Raw genomic sequence first — 19,684 nt, forward strand, 5'->3', positions numbered from 1 at the left:
CTGCTGGAGGCTGCCAGTCTTCCTTGGCTGTGGCCACATCACTCCAATCTCTGCCTCTATGGTTACACTGTCTTTTCCTCTTCTGTGTATAATCTTCCCCTACCTTCCCCTTGTAAGGACAACTGTGACTATATTTAAAGCCCACCCAGATAATCCAGGATAATCTCACCATCTCAAGATCCTAAACTTAATCACATATACAAAGTCTTTGTCATGTAAAGTAACATTCATAGATTCCAGAGATTAAGACATGAATACGTTTTGAGGGACCATTATTCAGAGTATCACAATAATACAGTATAACCATTTTAAAAGATGGTGGAGGATACAGATGACATATTTTTTGAAAGGTTTTGGGCTGTTTTCAGTAATCATAACTGGTGCTGGTGTTTGTACTATTATTCTGAGATCCCTAATTGTGTAGCGTAGGATAAAGCAAGTAATTATGGAATATTGGATTCTGTTATTCCCTATGTATATGAAAACCAGAATTCTCAGTGTGGACAAAAGATCAGATGAAATACAGAAGTAGTTAAGATATTGGAAATATCAGTATGATACAAGTATGTTTACATCTATCACATTCATTCTTGCTCTTTCATTATGTGTAGCTTCCTAGCTCTGTTCACCAAAAAAGACCTATAGACAATGGCCAACTCAATAAAAATTAGCATCCCTGGTGCCAAGATAATGGTCTTGAAATACAATTTTGCATTAAAAGATACCAGGTCTTCCTGGAGAAATGATTGATTCTAGGTCTGAGACACAAAATACACAAGGAGTGGAAGAGAGATGAAGGAGAAGGAGAATGGTGAGAGGGAGAGAAAATCCCTGATACCAAAAGAGGTATCAGTCACCAGACTCTATGTATTCATAAATTCATAAATACATTACCACAAGAAGGGGAAGGAGGTGCTGCTCAGCCCTGGACACACACAGTCTGGACACACAGCTAGCAGTGTCCAGCCAAATAGTTAGTAGTATAAGGAGGGCTTTGACCTACAGACTGAATAATCTGGCCTCAAAGAGGAAATCATCACCATTGTTTTGGGGCACACCTCAAACCCTCTTGGCCTGCTGCCATTAAATATTCCCAAATACCCTTTTGATGGAGATCTGTCACCCTCCTCACCACCACCCACCTACTTGCAGCGAGATAAGTGCTGGTTTTGTATCCCCAAGTACAACCAGTAACTCTTTTCAATTAGGTTCCTCATTGTAAATCCATAAAAAGAAATTCTGGCCTTATAAATCAGGCTCAATAATCTGAACAACCCAGTTCTGCTCACAAATGTCCTTATTCTGTGTACACATCAGCAGTTCTTATGGCTGCACATGACAAGATCACCTGGGAGTTTTTAAAATTACGATGATGATAGGAACCCAGCCTGAACATGTGAAATAAGAATCCCTAGGGGCAGTGGGTATCCATGTTTTATAAGTTCCTCAGGTGATCCTATGGTGCAGCAGGGTTGCAAAACACTGTTACATGAAATTAGGTTTCCGAGGCAGCAAGGTTAACTGTTAGCCCTCAAACAGTCAGCAACAATGCCAGCTTTTAAGCCCAAGATCCTGGCCCATGGGACAACCCCTGGGGCTCTCAAGCACATGTAGGCCTCTTCCTGCTTGAATTTCTACAGAAATGCAAGATCATAACTAAGTCTTTTTTGTCCTTTGCCTTTTTGCAGAATTTGATGCTATAGGGTTCTGATGCTTTTCAAAATTCTTCTCTTTTGGCTGCAATAGGGTAAAATTGATGACTAGACTTTAAAGAATTTTTTTCACAGAGCAGCAAACAGTATAAATACTTGAGAACATAAGACTAGCAATGGATAAATCCTGCTTATATGTAGTTACATTTGAACAACATATTGATGAACAGCTAAGGGAAGATAGAGATCACAAGTTTCCTCCTCCCACACCTCAAAGAGAGAAGGCACTTTACACAGCCCAGGAGCACGTGGAGTGCTGTGCAGTCTTGCTATGTTCTGACTGTTTGCTCTAATTGATCTGTCAGCCAGTACGTGGGCATTAATTGGGATGTGACTTCACTGGGTAGAGGGGGATGGTCTGCAGAATACACAGGAAGAATCAAATACAGAATCATGGAGTGCTGGAGTTGGAAGGGACCTCAGAGATCACCTCTGAGATTTAGGTTCTAAATCAGCTCTGTTATTTTACAGATGAGGGAGACTGAAGTACAAAGAGATGAAAGTGACTAGTTCAAGGCTGTGATCCAATAAAGGATGGGATTGGCATTGCAGCTTGTCCTGAACTCTCCCAAGCCACATTCCAGTCTCTCAGACCCCAGCCTCCATGCTGAATAGAGTAGACAAATTAGTGCAAAGTGAAAAAAGTGTAAATGAGAATGGGGAGGTGGCTGCCTCCCTCCCACATGGCATATCCAATGCATTCAGACTGCCTTAGAAGAGGTGAGTCAGCAGCCTCAAGTGTATGCTTCAGACATATTTTTAACAGAAAACAACTTAAAGCTACTGTTGGAAAGAGGAAATAAAGACTCACTAAGGGGCATCACTGTCACAAGCTACTGGACATCCATAGCATTCTAGGGATGTCAGCCTCACTCTAACACACCAAACTCTTGCTGAATTCATCCACCCCTATGTGTCTTTACTGAGTGGCTACTATAAACCAGGCCCTCTGTCAGTGCTGCAGAAAATACAAAACTTCAGCCGGGCGCGGTGGCTCATGCCTGTAATCCCAGCACTTTGGGAGGCCGAGGCGGGCGGATCACGAGGTCAGGAGATCGAGACCACGGTGAAACCCCGTCTCTACTAAAAATACAAAAAATTAGCCGGGTGCGGTGGTGGGCGCCTGTGGTCCCAGCTACTCAGGAGGCTGAGGCAGGAGAATGGCGTGAACCCGGGAGGCAGAGCTTGCAGTGAGCCGAGATCGCGCCACTGCACTCCAGCCTGGGCGGCAGAGCGAGACTCCGTCTCAAAAAAAAAAAAAGAAAATACAAAAGTTCAACCACCTTTTGGGGCCCTATGCTAAGTATACAAATAACACTACTATAAATCAGATGGTGCTGTGGCAATACAAGAAAGCACACAGGTACAGTTGGATGAAGGTGAGAAACTAGTATTTGCTGAGCTAACCCTCACAAGATGAGCGTGGAGTTGTATGCATCCCACGCCTACAACTACAAAGCCAGCTACAAGCTAGTTCAACTTTAGTAAAAGACAAATGAGACACACATCGTAAACCTCTTCACCATCCTGTCAAGGGAATGACTGGGAGGGGGAAGTCATTAAACATCAGATTCTCTGCATAAAACTGTTTTGTGAAATATAGCCAACATGACTCAGATGACAGTTGGGCTGGGCAGGGGAAGCAAAATCACTACAGTGGGTAAGAGCCATGTTGGGGATCCCACTCCTGGCCAAGGCACCCCAGTAAATGTGGTGAAGAGCGAAGCAGTATACCCACACTGTCATCAACTTCATGCATTGATTCATTCATTCAAGACTAATGGCACATCTATAAGGCATCAGACACTGTGCTAAGCTCTGGAAATTCAAAAGCAAGTCAGATACAGTGAGATAAGGATCTCACCAGCCAGGGAAAGCTACTCAGGGTAAGCAAGGGAGGGTATAGAAGACAGAAATAACTGCTATACTGCAGATAAATATTAACAAAAGCCTGGGAACACAAAGGAAGTTGTTGTCTAATATCCCTAGCTCTGACCACTACCACCTTGTGCCTGCAGTACAGGACGAGCTTCCTAGACAGTCTCTCCAGGCCTATTATTGCCCCCTCCACCACCCTCCACAGAGCTGCTAAGGATGTTTTAAAACCTCAAGAATCATCATTTAAAACCCCTGAAATAACCCTTCCAAAGCCATAGACTAGTCCACTAACAGCTGCCTCCAAAAGTTGTTCTGGGTCCAGGAAAATGGATGAGCTCTGCTCCATCGCAGCAGCGCCCATGAATACGCCCTACAGAAAGCTCAGTGGAACATGGCTGCATGTGAAAAGCAAGGCCTCATTTCAGCACCAAAGCCTTGATCTCATTTTTGTCCCAGAATTGGATATGAAGTGAACTTGGTCAAGTCACTTGATTTGACAGACCTTCAGAAACAGCAACTATAAAAGAGGAAAAATAGCACCCATCTGGCAACACAGTTGAAAGAATTAAATCAGAAAGTTTATAAAACACCTAGCAGAATGCCCAGTACATAGTATGTGATTAATACCTAATAATATAATGTGCCTATCTTTCCACGTGTCAGTATCTTCCCAGCCAGGCTGACATCCTTCAAGTCACCAGCCTTGTCTCATCTCTCTCTGGCCTTCAACACCAAGCACTGTGTCCCAAATATGGTAGATGCACAATAAATGCTTCCTGTAGACTGGATCCATTTCTACATCTGCATTTAGGAATGCAAATTCAGGGAACAGGAGTCAGACTCGGAAAGGGCTACACGAAGAAAGAAATCTAAGGAGAACTCAACAAACCCATGCGAGGAAAGTGGATATTAGTGAAATAAGAATTTATGAGGCAGTACACAGTGATTCATAAAGACCACCACTTGGGGAGGACCCCAGTTCTTCTTGGTCTTCCCACTGAAACTTCCTTTGCCTGCTCCAATGTTTTCACCCTATGATTCTCAAATGTTCCTGCTTGTATTTGATTTGACTAGAATCATCTGGGGAGCCTCCCAATATGGCGAATTCCCACTTGCACAAAAATGAACTAGATACACCTTCCCCTATTCCTCTGAGATAGAACTAAAAAGTTCAGACATTATACACAAAACAAGCAGGAGAAGAATCTGAAAGACGGAGAGAAGACAGAGAAGCTAGGGACCTCAGCACCCAAGAGATGGCACAGCAATGCGTTCCCTGCATTTTCTTTTAGCCTCACATCTCCCAGACTGGTTGCTGGAGAACCTGGAGACGTGAAAACACCAATAGACACAGACAAAACAAAAAAGGTCCCAAGAAAGCCTGTTCTCTCTAACCAAATGACCAGGAAAGGGGCAGCAGAGTACAACAAAAACAATTTTCCAACAGTAACAGCTCCACTCCAGAAAAATACCACAGAAAACACTATGGGCTGGGTACAGAGGCTCACATCTGTAATCCAGCACCTTGGGAGTCCGAAGCAGGTGGATCATTTGAGCCCAGGAGTTCCAGACCAGACTGGGCAACATGGAAAAACCCTACAAAAAATACACAAAATTAGCCAGGCATGGTAGCACCCACCTATAGTCTCAGCTGCCAGGGAGGCTGCGGTGGGAAGATCACCTGAGCCTGGGAGGTTGAGGCTTCAGTGAGCCATGATCATGCCACTGCACTCCAGCCCAGGTGACAGAGTGAGGTCTTGTCTCAAAAAAGAAGAAAAAGAGAAGAGAAAAAAACCGTGGCCCAACCTCACCAACCGAGTGGGGAAACTAGACTTCTGCCTCACCAGGCTGTAATCAGATATTCCAATCTCACCTCCCTCCCGATAGTGACAACACCAAATGGGAAGCTGGAACATCTACTTCACCTGGAAACACAAGGCCTCCTCCACCTCCTTGCTGGGGTGTCAGAGGAGACCAAGTGGAGACCTTGAACTTCTGCCACCAACCCAGTGGTATTAAGGCCAGTATTAGTGGTGGTCATGTGGAATCAGTAATGAGGTACCCCTACCCCTTCCAAATAGGATGGTATCAGCTGAGGCCTAGTGAATAACCTAGACTTCTACCCCCACCTGACAGTAGTGAGGCTCTCCTGCTAGAAGATCTAAATAAGATCCAAAGCTCATAACATAATATCCAAAATGTCCAGGTTTCAGTAAAAAATCATTCATCACTCCAAGAACCAAGAGAATCTCAACATGAATGAGAAAAGACAATCAACAGAAGCCAAAGTCAAGATGACAGATAATATTAAAATTACCTGACATGGGTCTTAAAGCAGTCCTAAGAATGCTTCAACAAGCAATTATGAATGTGCTTGAAACCAATTAAAAAGTCAAAAGTCTCAGCAAAGAAACAGAAGATAGAAAAATCACAATGCCCAGGTTGCACTCCATACTAACTGAATCAAAATCACTAGGAGTACTTAGCTATCATTTTTGTTTTTATAACTCCACAGAGATTTCAATGAGCAGCCAAGTTTAAGAACCAGTGCTCTAATGCTGTGGGTCTCAAACTAAAGTGTCCATCAGAATCACATGGTGGAAAACTTGGTAAAGACATTCAGGCCCTATGCTACTTCAACAAGCCTAGGCCTCTGTATTTCTACTAGTTTTCAGGTGATTGTGATTACTCCAAAGACTAAAACACCTGCTCTAATTAATCAAAAGAATTTGCAGGTGATTTCCTTCATCTGTGGAAGCTGCAAAATCCTTGATCTGGAGGAGGAAAAAAAATGCATTTAAAGTGACTTTGAGTAAAGGTAAAATTTCAATCATACTTTGGATATAGGTGCCCAGAATATAGTCTGTTTAATCTGGGCTGCCAAATTTAAGAAATCCAGCCACATTAAAGAGCCAATTTGAGGCCAGGCACAGTGGCTCACGCCTGTAATGCTAGCACTTTGGGAGGCCAGGGCAGAAGGATTGCTTGAGCCCAGGAGTTTGAGATCAGACTGGGCAATATAGTGAGACCCTGTCTCCAAAAAAAACCAGCCAGTTTGAAAATGTAGTTACAGTGGAGGCTGTGTGTGGCAAGATAATGTTACCTGTCACTTGGCCCACAGGAGACATTAATCTTCCTCTCCACAGAACAATAAAATGTTTCTACATGAGTGCTTCTTCCCACCCAAAGAAACCAAAAGAAAAAGCAAAGAGTTTATAGTCAAGATAGAAAAAAAGGACACAATCAAGGAGCTTTTCCATTGTGCATGGTGGACTGAGATTTCCAATCCAAAAGGCAACATCTCTGGGAATGAGCTTTTCAGCGTTTTGTACTCTACCAGAGGCACCCTGGGGCCTCTGAGTGGAGATAACTTGTCCTCAAAAATAGAGGTGGGCCAATAAGCATATGCGAAAAAAAGCTCAGCATCACTGATCATTAGAGAAATGCAAATCAAAACCACAATGAGATACCATCTAACACCAGTCAAAAGGGGTATTACTAAAAAGTCAAAAAATAACAGACGTTGGCAAGGTTGTAAAGAAAAAGCAACATTCATAGACTGTTGGTGGGAGTGTAAATTAGTTCAGCTATTGTGGAAAACAGTGTGGCGATTCCTCAGAGACCTAAAGATAGAAATACCATTTGACCCAGCAATCCCATTACTGGGCATGTACCCAGAGAAATACAAATCATTCTATTATAAAGACACATGTACGCATATGTTCATTGCAGCATTATTCACAATAGTGAAGATACGGAATCATCCTACATGCCTATCAATGATAGATAGACTAGCTAAAGAAAATGTGGTACATATGCATCATGGAATACTGTGCAGCCATAACAAAGAACAAGATCATGTCCTTTGCAGGGACATAGATGGAGCTGGAAGCCATTATCCTTAGCAAACTAGTACAGGAACAAAAAAAACAAATACTGCATGTTCTCACTTATAAGTGGGAGCTAAATGATGAGAACACATGGACACATACAGGGGAACACCATACACTGTGGCTTTTCAGACGGTGGAGGTTGGGAAGAGGGAGAGGATCAGGAAAAAGAACTAATGAGTCCTAGGTTTAATACCTGATTGATGAAATAATCTGTACAACAAACCCCCATGACGCAAGTTTACCTATGTAACAAACCTGCACATGTGCCCCTGAGCTTAAAATAAAAGTTTTTTAAAAATGAAATACAGGAAAAAAATAGAAGTGGGGCCAGGCACAGTGGTTCACACCTGTAATTCCAGCACTTTGGGAGACTGAGGTGAGCAGATCACTTGAGCCCAGGAGTTCCAGACCAGTCTGAGCAACATGGTGAAAACCCATCTCTACAAAAATAAAAAAAAAATACATATATATATATATATATATACACACACACATGAAAATCGGCCAGGCATGGTGGCACATGCCTGTAGTCCCAGCTACTTGAGAGGCTGAGCTGGGAGGATCACCTGAGCCCCAGGAGGTCAAGGCTGCAATGAGTCATGATCATGCCACTGCATTGCAGCCTGGGCAACAGAGTAAAATCCCATCTCAAAAGACAAAAAAAAAAAAAAAAAGGCTGGAAAAGGCAAGGAAAAGGGCGTGGACATTGAAAGGAGTGAAATACCACACTGAACAGGAAATGCACAGGCAAGAGCCCAGCCAAGAATAACACCCTCCAGGAAGGGCCTCCCAGAGCTCCTCTCCTTCCCCTTCTCCAGCATTTCCACCTAGTCACTGATGGCTCATATCTTTATCTGGACAACATCAACATGGCCCAGAAAAGTCTTTACAGGTGAGCCATTGCCCAATGGCACAGAACAGCAGACCTGGGTCCCAGACACAGCCACAATGGAAAGGACTAAGATCACCTTCAATAGACCATTTGCCTATTCAATCCAACCTAAAAGACCCTCCTCTGAAAAACTAGAACAATAACACCTATCCTCATGGGATAGGGGCCACTGTAAAGATTAAATTAGTTAATACATGTAAAATGCTTAGAACAATGCACAGAACACAGTGAGGACTTGAAAAACATTAGCTCTTGGTATTTTGAACGATATATACAGCACAAGAGTTCATAGTGGAGACACCCTGAGCCACACTACCTGTGTTTGACTCTGGGATCTATCCACTACTAGATGTAGACCATGAGCAAGTGACTCTGCCTCTCTATGCCTTGGCTTCTTCATCTAGAAGATACAAATAATGATAATACCTTAACTAGCATGGTTGTTGGGAGAACTAAATTAATCGTTTCATAGAAAGAGCTTGGCACAGTCCCTGGAACACAGTAAGCACTTTCTAAATGACAGTAATTATGTTATCTTTCTACGGTGTGGCTAGCATGAGGCAAGTGAGTTAGGGAGTCCTCTTGACCTTTGAGGAGCTTGTAGCCTAATTAAGGAGACACGCAATGCACACATGGAACTAGCAGGGAAGAGCAGCACAGAATATGGATGCATGATAATTCTACAAGCATGCAAACAGCACTTCTCGTGGTCTCCTCGCTGTCTCCTTTCCCTCTCCCCAACACACTCATGTGCTGAGGGAATTCAGAATGTTACAGGGTGCTGTGGGGTTAGGGGAGCTCCCTTCTTGGTCACCCCCTTACTCCCAAGGGTGGGCCCCTTAGTAGGGATTCCCAGGTCTCATTCAATACTCAACACTGCTCATTTAAACAAGCTCCCCCTGGAAAGCACTTAGTTTCAAGAATAAATGGGGGTAGCCACTCTCCTCAGTTTTCATGGATGGACCACAAAGGGGTGAGACACTTAAGCCTCACTAGAGAAAACCAACAGGGCTATACACAAGGGGTGGCGGGGTAGGAATTCTAAAGTGTTCCAGCACTCTCTGGGCACTGAACTTGCTGGAAGTGCCATTTTAAATAACGTTTAAAGCTAGCTGCTCCAGTGCTTAAAAGGAAACATGATGCTGAATATAAAAATTGTAAGGGGAAATGTAAGCATCACAAGGTATTAATTAATCCCATGACAGAAGATTCCTTCTGCTTAGATTACCTCTGCCTAAAGAAATATTTATCCAAGAAATTCAGAGAAAGACAAGTGAAGACAGACAACACCGTACTTAAGATTCTGTGATTTTTAATCCTGACAAGGATTAAAGGGCTGGAACAAATGTGATGGTGGCATGCACCAGAACCTAGTTAACCCCTTTTTATTCCTTCCCAAGGAGGAGGCTGACAGCTATTTTAAGCCCACAAAGTAGTCACGCTGTCTGATTTGCAACCTTAGGAATCAGAGTAGCTACAGCTAGATTTTTTAAGCAGGCATGTATAATGAAGATAATACATGACTAGGTCTCTGACTTATAAAAGAACAGAGTGTCTGAATATTCCATAGATTAAAACCATGCACAGATGAAACTTAAATTGCAACTTGTAGGACTTAATAACAGTAATAAAAACAGCAGCCAACTCTGTACCATGCACGATGCTAGGCCATTTACAGGTACTACTCATTCAATCCTCCCATTAACCCTATGAAGTATGAGATATTTGTATCCTCTTTTTACAAATGAAAATGCTACAGGAAAGATGTTACATAACTCACACAAGGTCACGTAGCAAGTGAGGGATAGAGCCAGGATTTGAACCTAAACACAGTTTGGCTCCTGAATCCATGCCATGCTATGCTACCAACCAAATTCATGTCATAAAAATTGCAAAGTAGCAAATTAAAGAAAATAAGCCATGAATTAGGAAAAAAAAAAGACATCAATTCATTAATGAGAAAACAAGTTGAAAATGTTTCTTACATAAATTACAATTGAGAAATGACAATTACCTACTCCTGAAATTGGCCATATGTTCTATATTCAGATTCTAATTCCATTCGACATTCATTACTGGAATTTTATTTAATTCAGGGAAAAAAATGCTTACTTGGCATTTTCATTGGAAGGAATTAGCACTGTGTGAGATTGGGGTTATCAGAAAGAAGCCACACCAGGGAGGTCCCTCAAGCCACTGGCAACCGGAAGTTACCAGACTAAAGCAAGAAAAATGGTGGGGAGGAGTGTGGAGTCAATTAAGGCACCTCTCACCATTGGGTGACCCAGGAGGGTCCTGGCCATCTTATAGGGAGCATCTCTTTCATTCAAAATACATTTTCTATGCACAAGGCACTGTACTCAGTGCTGTGGAAGACACGGGGGCACAGTGATATGGACCCTGACAATGACAATGCAGGGATGAAAATCGGGCAGGGCAAGCAGCTCTAATATAAAGCAGGTGGGACTGGTAACATCCACTTCATGGAGTGACTTGTGAACTGAGTGGCAAACTGCAGTGAGAGTTAAGGGAATGGTGGGTACTACAGTTGGGTTGAAGCCCAGGGTGATTAAAGGGAACTGTTCAAAAACAGTCTTGAATGTCATACTAAGAATTTCGGTTAGAACTATATGTAAGTACAGAAACTTTTCATGTTTTTGAGTGGGAGGATAACCATTTCAAGAAAATTGATAGGGCAAAAGTTTAAGGATGAGGGGGATCAGAGAACGAGTGGGGCACTGGAGGCCTTCAGGAGGTTATTGATGGCCCTGATAACAGGGGAGGGGGTGGAGCATCTGAACTGGTGATGGATCAGCCAGGGCACATGGATGGATGTCACTGGGAACATTCAAGAGGATTTGGCACCTGACTTGGTGTGGGGTACAGGAGAGTAGAGCCTGGACACCATAGGTACCCGGTAAACAGCAAATTTGAGTTGGCTGTTAAATCAAAGAATACAAGGAGTACTTTAAAGTGTCAGGCCCACGTGCCCAAGAGGATGGTGGGGTCGTTAAAAGACAATGAAGTCAGAAGAGAAATTTGATTTCCAGCTTGTTGAGTGATGGGGACAGCAACACATTCAGGTACAGATGGCCAGCAGGAAGCTGCAAATAAAGATGCAGAGTCTGGACTGAAGTAGAGAGCCAGCAGCCTGCATAACAGAAGAGTGGGAGCAGACAGAATCCAAAGGAGAGGGAATGGAGAACTCACGGTAGAGGGCAAAGGGAGGATGTAGAACAGTCACAAAAGAAGGAGGTATGGGCAGGGGCAGGGGGCTGGCTGACTGCAAGCAGGCACAGAGAGCCCAATGAGGCATTCCACGGAGGACTAGGACAGGCTGCTCAGGAAGAAAAGTCAAAAAGGATGAGGACAGAGGAGGGGGCAGCAGAGCAATTTCAGTACAGCAGCCAGGACAGAAGTCGGAAGGATGCGGCCAGGGACTGAATGAAGACTGAGAAACTGCAGAGGGTGGAGTGCTCTCTCACAAGGCTTAGCTGTGAAAGGAAGAGAAAGACAACATGTTAATTAAAGAAAGAGGCAGAAAGAAGAGACGTTTCATAGAGGGAAGGCCATAGCATATTCTTAGGCAGGGAGGAGTAAGTCAGTGCCCAGGAGATGTAACCGTCCCAGGGTGGGGGTGGGGAGTGAAGGGCATAATTAGGAGGACAAGGGCAGACTAACAGGACATGGAAAGCAGACAGATCTCAAAATGAGGGAAAAAGAGAAAAATTGGACTTCATCAAAATTTAAAACTTTGTGTTTCAAAGGACAATACCAAGAAAGTGAAAAGACCACCCACAGAATGGGTAAAAATACTGCAAATCTATATAAGGGATTTGAATCCAGAATATATAAAGAACTCTTACAACTCAATAGTAAAACGCCAATCCAACTTTTAAATGGGCAAAGGATCAGAATAGACATTTCTCCAAAGAAAATATATAAATGGCCAAAAAATACATGAAAAGATAGTCGTTTTTTTTTTTTCTCTCTCTGAGTCTGCTTGCTAGGGAATGAGCAGATATTCTGTTATTCAAAAGGGAAATGCAAATCAAAACCATGATGAAATACCACTTCACACCCAGGAGGATGGCTGGAATCAAAAAGTCAGACAAGCATTGGTGAGGATATGAACACACTGCTGGTGGAAAGTTAAAACGATGCAGCCACATTGGAAGTTCCACAAAGGGTCACACATGGTTACCATGGGACCCAGCCATTTTACTTTTATTTATTTTACCCAAGAAAAATTTTAAAAAATAAAAATAAAAACATGCCTGCACAAAAGCCTGTACGTGAATGTTTACAGCATTATTTTTAAGAGGCAAAAATGGAAACAACCTAAATGTGCCTCAGCTGATGAGTGAACAAACCAAATGTGGTATATCCATACAATGATATATTATCCAGCCATATAAAAGAATTAAATACTGATAAATTATAGATGAACCCTGAAACATGACGCTAAGGGAAAGAAGTCAGACACAAAAGACCACATATTATATAATTCCATAAATATGAAATGTTCAGAATAGGCAAATCTAGAGACAGCAAGTAGATGAGTGGCTGTTCAGGGTTGGGCAGATGCAGGTGGTAAGGATTACAGGAGTGTGCCACCATGCCCAGCTAATTTTGTATTTTTAGTAGAGATGGGATTTCACCATGATGGCCAGGCTAGCTTTGAACTCCTGACCTCAAGTGATCCACCCGCCTCGGCCTCCCAAAGTGCTGGGATTACAGCCGTGAGCCACCACACCCAGCCTAGTGTTTCTTTTTAATGTGATGAAAATGTTCTAAAATTGACTGTGGTGCTGGTAGCACAGATCTGTAATATCTTAAAAATCATTAAATTGTACAGTTTAAATTAGTGAATTGTATGGTATGTGAACTACATCTCAATAAAACTATTGGAAAGGAGGGAACTCAATAGTAAAAAGCCAATCCAACTTTTAAATGGCCAAAGAATCAGAATAGACATTTCTCCAAATAAAATATATAAATGGCCTTTTCCAAAAACAGAAAGCAAGAAGGAAAGTAGCAAAGATCAAGTTTGCAGGGTAGGGCAAAAAGGCAGGAAGGAAGGGCCATGGGCATGGTCCCAGGCTGTCGGGGAGGGTAGACAGCAGGACGAGGGCAGCAAAAAGGTCATTGCGGAGCTAAGAGCATCCTCAAGGCAACAAAGGTATAAAGAGAAGGCAGGTAATTATAGCCAGCGAAAGCATTCTAAAAGTTTGAGTCTTGGGAGTAGCAGCATTATGAGTAGGCAATAGTAAACAGTGAGTCAAGTCTGATTAGGGTCCTAGCTACAGATAACTGGCAAAGGTCATCATTAGATGTGGCTGCATAATTTTGACCACTAAAAAGAACTGGGACATTGTGGGCAAATGTCTGAATGCCATTTCAGAGCTACGACTGAAAGCCATAAAATAATGAAATGTATGGCTAATGTAGAAATAGACTTGTCCATCAAATCCCAAGAATACCAGGTGTGGAGTAACATACTGGGACACCTGAGAGCAATGTAAGGACAAATAAAACAGGTGTCATTTCAGAGCAGTACTGTATCTTTGGAACTCACTGCCCCCCACCAAAAAAAAAAAAAAAGTGGTCTGGGCAGAAGATAAGTGTTCTTAAAAGCACCTGGAAAGGCATAAGAAAGTGAACTATGTCTCCTCCTTAATGATGACATTGGAAAATACATCAGACCCTTAATCCAAATTGCTACTGTTCCAGAACCCTGGAAGACAGGACCCTTAGTCAGGGTGGAGAGGAGGGAGAAAGTGGACATAAGCACCCAGTGTATAGTGGAATGGGTTCTGAGAGCTCTGTACCATGCCATGCAGGCTCAGATGAGTCAGGGATACCCCACTTACGGTGACCAAATGTCATTCATCTGGAGGCCTTCATGGCAGTATGTTTAAGAGACATCCACAGATATCCTGCTGAGGTTACTGGAGTCTCTAAAATCCACATCAGGGAAACCATCAACCAATGAAGCCAGGTAGCAAGGAAGGAAATACAGCCAGAGAATTCAGCTTCAATCTGACCAAATGCTCCCAAACCACAAAATCACTCAGCAATGATATTTACTGCTTTCAGACTTTCCACAATTGGTCATTTCTTCCACTTGACAATTTTTCATTGTGACTATGTTTGTACCTGATGTTGAGGCTTGGGAGGGGGAGATACACAGAGGCATGAGACTCCTCAAAGAACATTCCATATCACTGGAGAAGATATATGCAGAGAAGGAAAAACAGAATTTTGTGTGGTAAACAGCTTCAGCAATATCTCTCATCCCACGTGCAATCTTGCAATGTGAACTTGACATTCTCCCATCAAGAAGTGGGGCTTATTTCTCTTTCCCAATAGCCTATTTTGACCAACAGGATGTGGCAGAAGTGACCCTATGTAACTCAGAAAGGCCAGCCTTAAGAGCTTCTGCTTTCCTGCTTGGAACACCCCCCACTGAAAACCAGCTGCCCAAAAAAAGGTCCACCATGCTGAGGGAAATCCAAGCCAGACAGTGGAGAGAACAGTCATGAGAAGGACCACCAAGGCACAGTCATGTGAGTGAAGCCTTCTTGAACATTCCAGCCTAGCTGTGGATGAATACAGCAAAGTGAGTGATCCAGTCAACACCATAAGCAACAGAAGAACAGCCCAGCCAAGCTCTGCCTCAATTCCTGAGTCATGATTCATAAGCAAACTAAACAGTTGTTGTTTCAAGCTCTTGAGTCTTGAGGTAGTTTGTTTTCAAGTGATGGATAACTGAAACCAGTTTGAAGCCAGGGAACCAGGGATAAGTCCTGGTTCTGTTATTATCTGACTATGTGACCGTGGGTCCATGACTTCCCCTCCAAACTTCAATTTCCTCATCTGTCCAATGATGGGGTGAGGGTGTTGTACTAGATGAGCCATGGTGCTTTCCAGTTCTGACCGTCTGTATCATACACACAGATATAAGGGAACAATCTAGGCAATGAGTGTTAGGACTAAAAGGAAGCAACTATTAATACTTCAGGATTAAGTGAGCCTTGGAGGAGGTGAAAGAATCATGGACCTGGAGTCAAAAGCCCTGCAGTGTGAGGATTAAGTGAGGCAGTGGCTAGAATAACGCATGGCACATAGTAAGTGCTCAATAAATATCATTAGCTGATATACCAATTTGCAACTCTGGACAAATTAATCTCTCTGATCCCCATTTTTTGGTCTGAAAAATCGAGATAACACTAATGTGCCTCTTTCTATAGGAGGAAAAGTCTTTGTATGTAAAAGTCCTGTGCAAATCAAAAATCACCTACAGATAAGACATAACTATTATTAATACTCTTATTATCCTTCGCACCATTAGCATTAAAAGTCTCTTTCTCACCAAGAGAGGAGAGACAGTTGATGACACTGGCCACCAGGAAGACATACTGGGAGATCAGGAGGCAGGTACTAAGGAGCCACAGGCTCTCAGGGCATGTAAGATTTACCCACCCGCCAGCATCAGTCAGTAAGCCAGGTGCCCACTCTGAACACAGACAGCAGGTTTCCCTGGCAAGCAGCTCTCAGCCCAAAGGGAAATCTGGAAACGGCCAAGCATTAAAAGTTTGAGCCGGGTACAGTGGTTCATGTCTGTAATCCCAACATTTGGGAGGCCGAGGCAGGCAGATCACCTGAGGGCGGGAGTTCAAGGCCAGCCTGACCAAAACGGCGAAACCCCATCTCTACTAAAAATACAAAATTAGCTGGGCATGCTGGTGCATGCCTGTAATCCCAGCTACTCGGGAGGCTGAGTCAGGAGAATCACTTGAACCCGGGAGTTGGAGGTTGTCGTGAGGTGAGATCATGCCATTGCACTACAGCCTGGACCACAAGAGCGAAACTCCATCTCTAAATAAATAAATAAATAAATGTATGCATGCATGTATGTTTGAATAATTTCCTATACCAGAGTCTTAGAGGCCAGCAACCTGAGACCACTCCACTAGAGAGCTATGAATCAAACCCATGGCCAACATAGAGTGAATATTCCACAAAAATTATTGAATGAAAAGGCACTGGATTTGGGAGTCTGAAGTCAAAGCCCCAGGCTTAAATCTTGGCTTTGTCATACACAGCTGTGAGCACTAAGGCACACAACAACCTCCCTGAGCCTATATCCTCATTCATAAAATTGACATAAGGAGACCCATCTCCTAGGGAAGTAGTGAGAATTAAATGAGGTACTGCAGGTGAAAAAACCTAGGATTGCACTTGATAACTAAATGCATGGTTTTTTAAGTGCACAGAACCTCTGCCACCCAGATGTCCTTCGATCCTAACCGCATACCTTTCAATCTCTGCAGAACCCTGAAAATGAGTGGCATACATCCAGAGGAACACTCAATCCAATGTTGATTCTGAAAAACTGCCAGCCCTTGGGAGAGAAAGAGCTGCACTCATTTTCCAAGGGTACCTGACAAGGCAACAATAATACATTTGCATTTCCCAGCCTGCATTTTTCCAAAACAAGGGAAGACTGTGATGTGGATTTAACCCTGAAATCCCAGTGATTGTGCAGTTGCACAGACACTGCTCTGCAGGGATGTTGAAAACAGCCAGAAAAGGCTCTTACCAGGTGCATGTAGGACAGAAAAGCTTGTGCTTCTACCTCTGCTTAGGTCTTGACTAAAATGGTGTTTGAATGTGCCAGGGTGCAGCATCAATTACAAAGATCTGAGAGTTAGGACCTGGTCCTCAAAGTCAGCCTTTGCCCAAAGAAGGTCCACCACTCCCCTTACCGTATGCTCCTGTCCTTTCTTCTCTGCCTCACCTCTCTCAAAGAAGGATCCTTAGTCCCCTATGTCTCAGATTTGTATTGGGAAAACAGCTTGGACCAACTGCAGCTCCCTCTCCTTTCACTGACCACCACTGCCTGTGAATCCGGGGAAGTTACTATAGGAACTACATCACAAAGCCCCCAGACATTTGCTTAGAAAAGAAACTGTACATTTGGGAAAGGGAGCAAGTTGGAGGCAACCCTCAAGCCCAATATTTCTCAATATTTCTCAATGTCTGGCCACAATCACCTGCATTAAAATCACCTGGAATGCTTGTTAAAGGTACATAGTCCTGGGCTCCCCCAAGATGCATCGAATTAAAATTGGGGTGTGGCAAGACTCAAACTTGTTAACCCCCTCACCTGATTATTCTTAGGCACACTAGGTTTTGGGGACCAAAAGCAGAGGACTGAACTGTGAGAAAATAAAAAGGCTTAAAATACACGTATTTATCTATCTGTCTATCTATCTATCTATCCGAGACAGGGTCTCACTCTGTCACCCAGGGTGGAGTGCAGTGGTGCAATCATAACTAACTGCAGTCTCTAACTCCTGGGCTCAGGTGATCCTCCCACTTTGGCCTCCCAAAGTGCTGGAATTACAGGCAATAGCCACCATGCTCAGTCTTCAAACACTTTAAATCTGATCTCCCTTCTTACCAACTCTTGCTTGTAAAACAGGGTACTGGTGAACCAAACAAAACACAAGCCAATTCCCCAGTTTATGTATGTCCAAGAAAATTAAATCATGACCCTGAGGAAAACTCATACTTTAAAATAAAAACCCCCACTCACCAAAGCAACAGGCCTGGACAAAAATTAACCCAAGCATCCCATCTTAGACCCACCGACCAGATCTATTCTGAGAGATGAGAGAAGTGAGATAAGATCTTGGCTGCAGCCCCACTCTGTCCCAGCCATACCCAGTAATTCAGCTCTGCATTCCACGGCAGGGTTTAATGTTTCAGGGGGCTGGGGGAGGCAGTTCTCCTAGCTCCAGCAAATATGGCTGGGATAAGGTTATTCAGGGGAAAAAAAGGTGAGCTTCACCAACTCACCCATCTACATGAGAAAGAAAAAAATTCTAAAGAAACTGACCACACTAGGCACATGTCTGATACTCGAAAAATGTGTGAATTGAAGGAAGAAGACACCTGATGGAATAATCCTTTCGTGAGATGCTAACAGCCTGCACGTACACCATCATGAAAGAGAAAAAGAGAACAAAGAGTCAAATTGTCATCACATCCAAAGTACAACGTTTTCAAAACCAGCAAGACCCAGCCTACTTAGAGGGGCAATACTTTTCCACCGACAGGCACACTATAGGTGCCGAAAGTCCCTGGGTCTATACGTCACAGAGGAGGTTAAGGGGCTTGAAGGAAGAGCAGAACACTTTTCCACAGAAAAAGCACTCTTTCCTGGTGATGGGCAGTGGGAACCGCCACTGCAATTTCAGAGGCCAGAACTCCTCACTCAGGGAGGTGCATCACAGGGGGTCAGCCTTCCTCACACCTGATGGTCCAGGACCGAGGCTTCTGCTCCACCCCTCCCCCAATGGTGGACCTGGGACTCCGACCTCAGCGCTGAAAATTCCAGTCATCTCTGCTAAATTCTTCTGCAACAGTTCCCTACTAGATGCTGAAACTTAACATTAAGCCACAAAACTAGCAAATGGGTAGCTTTCACCACTCCCTTCAGTGACTGGCATATGCAGAGAGAGGAGTCTGGCAAATTAGGCATTTAGGAAGTGACTCTGACACCCAGACCCGGTTAAAAAAAAAAGTTAAAAAAAAAAATCCGTATTCTTTTCTTCAATTAGGAAGCAAGCATTTCTCTTTTAAAAGACCTTCCTGAAAGCACCTCTCCCTGGGAGCCCAGCAGGTAAATAACACCACAGCTCCCTTAAACCGATTCTAAAGGACCAGGTGCCCAGGCTGCGCTCACTCGCCGGCTTCTCCTCTGGAGGAGGGATCCGGGAAGTAACTCAACCCAGTCCTAGGCGGATAAGGATGGGGGAGTCTGCAGGTGCGAAGGGGGAGGTGAGGCAATACCGCTCAAACTTTGCAGTTGCTCTTGAACAGTTCTGGACAGGAGCCCGAGGAATTACAGACTCAGAAGGGAGAGTCACCCTCCCTAAGAGAAAGGCCCCCAAATCGGCCTAGCCCACCAGCTGTGGGTCCAGGACGGCTGTGCATCCCATCCGCTCAAACATGCCCCCCCGCCCACCGCCACCACAGGTAGCACCCTCCCTGGAGCCCCCTCACCTTGGCCTCAAAGCAGATGCCGTGCTGGAAGGCGTCCTCGTTGTGCAAGGGGATCCGCAGATCGTGCCCATCGTCCACAAGGTTGTACTTGGTTTTGCTGGGCATGGTGACCCGCAGCGGACCCTCTCCTTCGGAGGCGGCGGCGGCGGCTGCAGGAAAGGGCTGGCGAGACCCGGGGAAGGGGAGGCTGGAGCTGGGCGCGGCGACGGGTGGTGGGGCCTGGGAGCGCGGGG

At 44.0% G+C, this 19,684-nt stretch overlaps 1 protein-coding gene across 2 annotated transcripts in view; it reads right to left on the reverse strand.

The window, feature by feature from the left end:
- Positions 1-19,678, reverse strand: part of LOC105519593 (carboxyl-terminal PDZ ligand of neuronal nitric oxide synthase protein) — a 320,959-nt gene extending 301,281 nt beyond the window's left edge. For both annotated transcript variants that reach the window (XM_011952974.1, XM_011952973.1), the window contains exon 1: positions 19,452-19,678. In XM_011952974.1, coding sequence (XP_011808364.1) covers positions 19,452-19,556 — 105 coding nt within the window. In that variant the 5' untranslated portion in view covers positions 19,557-19,678. The remainder of the gene's footprint in view (positions 1-19,451) is intronic.
- Between the last annotated feature and the right edge of the window lie 6 nt (positions 19,679-19,684).

Source organism: Colobus angolensis, unplaced genomic scaffold (genome assembly GCF_000951035.1).
Source record: "Colobus angolensis palliatus isolate OR3802 unplaced genomic scaffold, Cang.pa_1.0 Scaffold354, whole genome shotgun sequence".
In the NCBI taxonomy this organism is placed as follows: Eukaryota; Metazoa; Chordata; class Mammalia; order Primates; family Cercopithecidae; genus Colobus; species Colobus angolensis.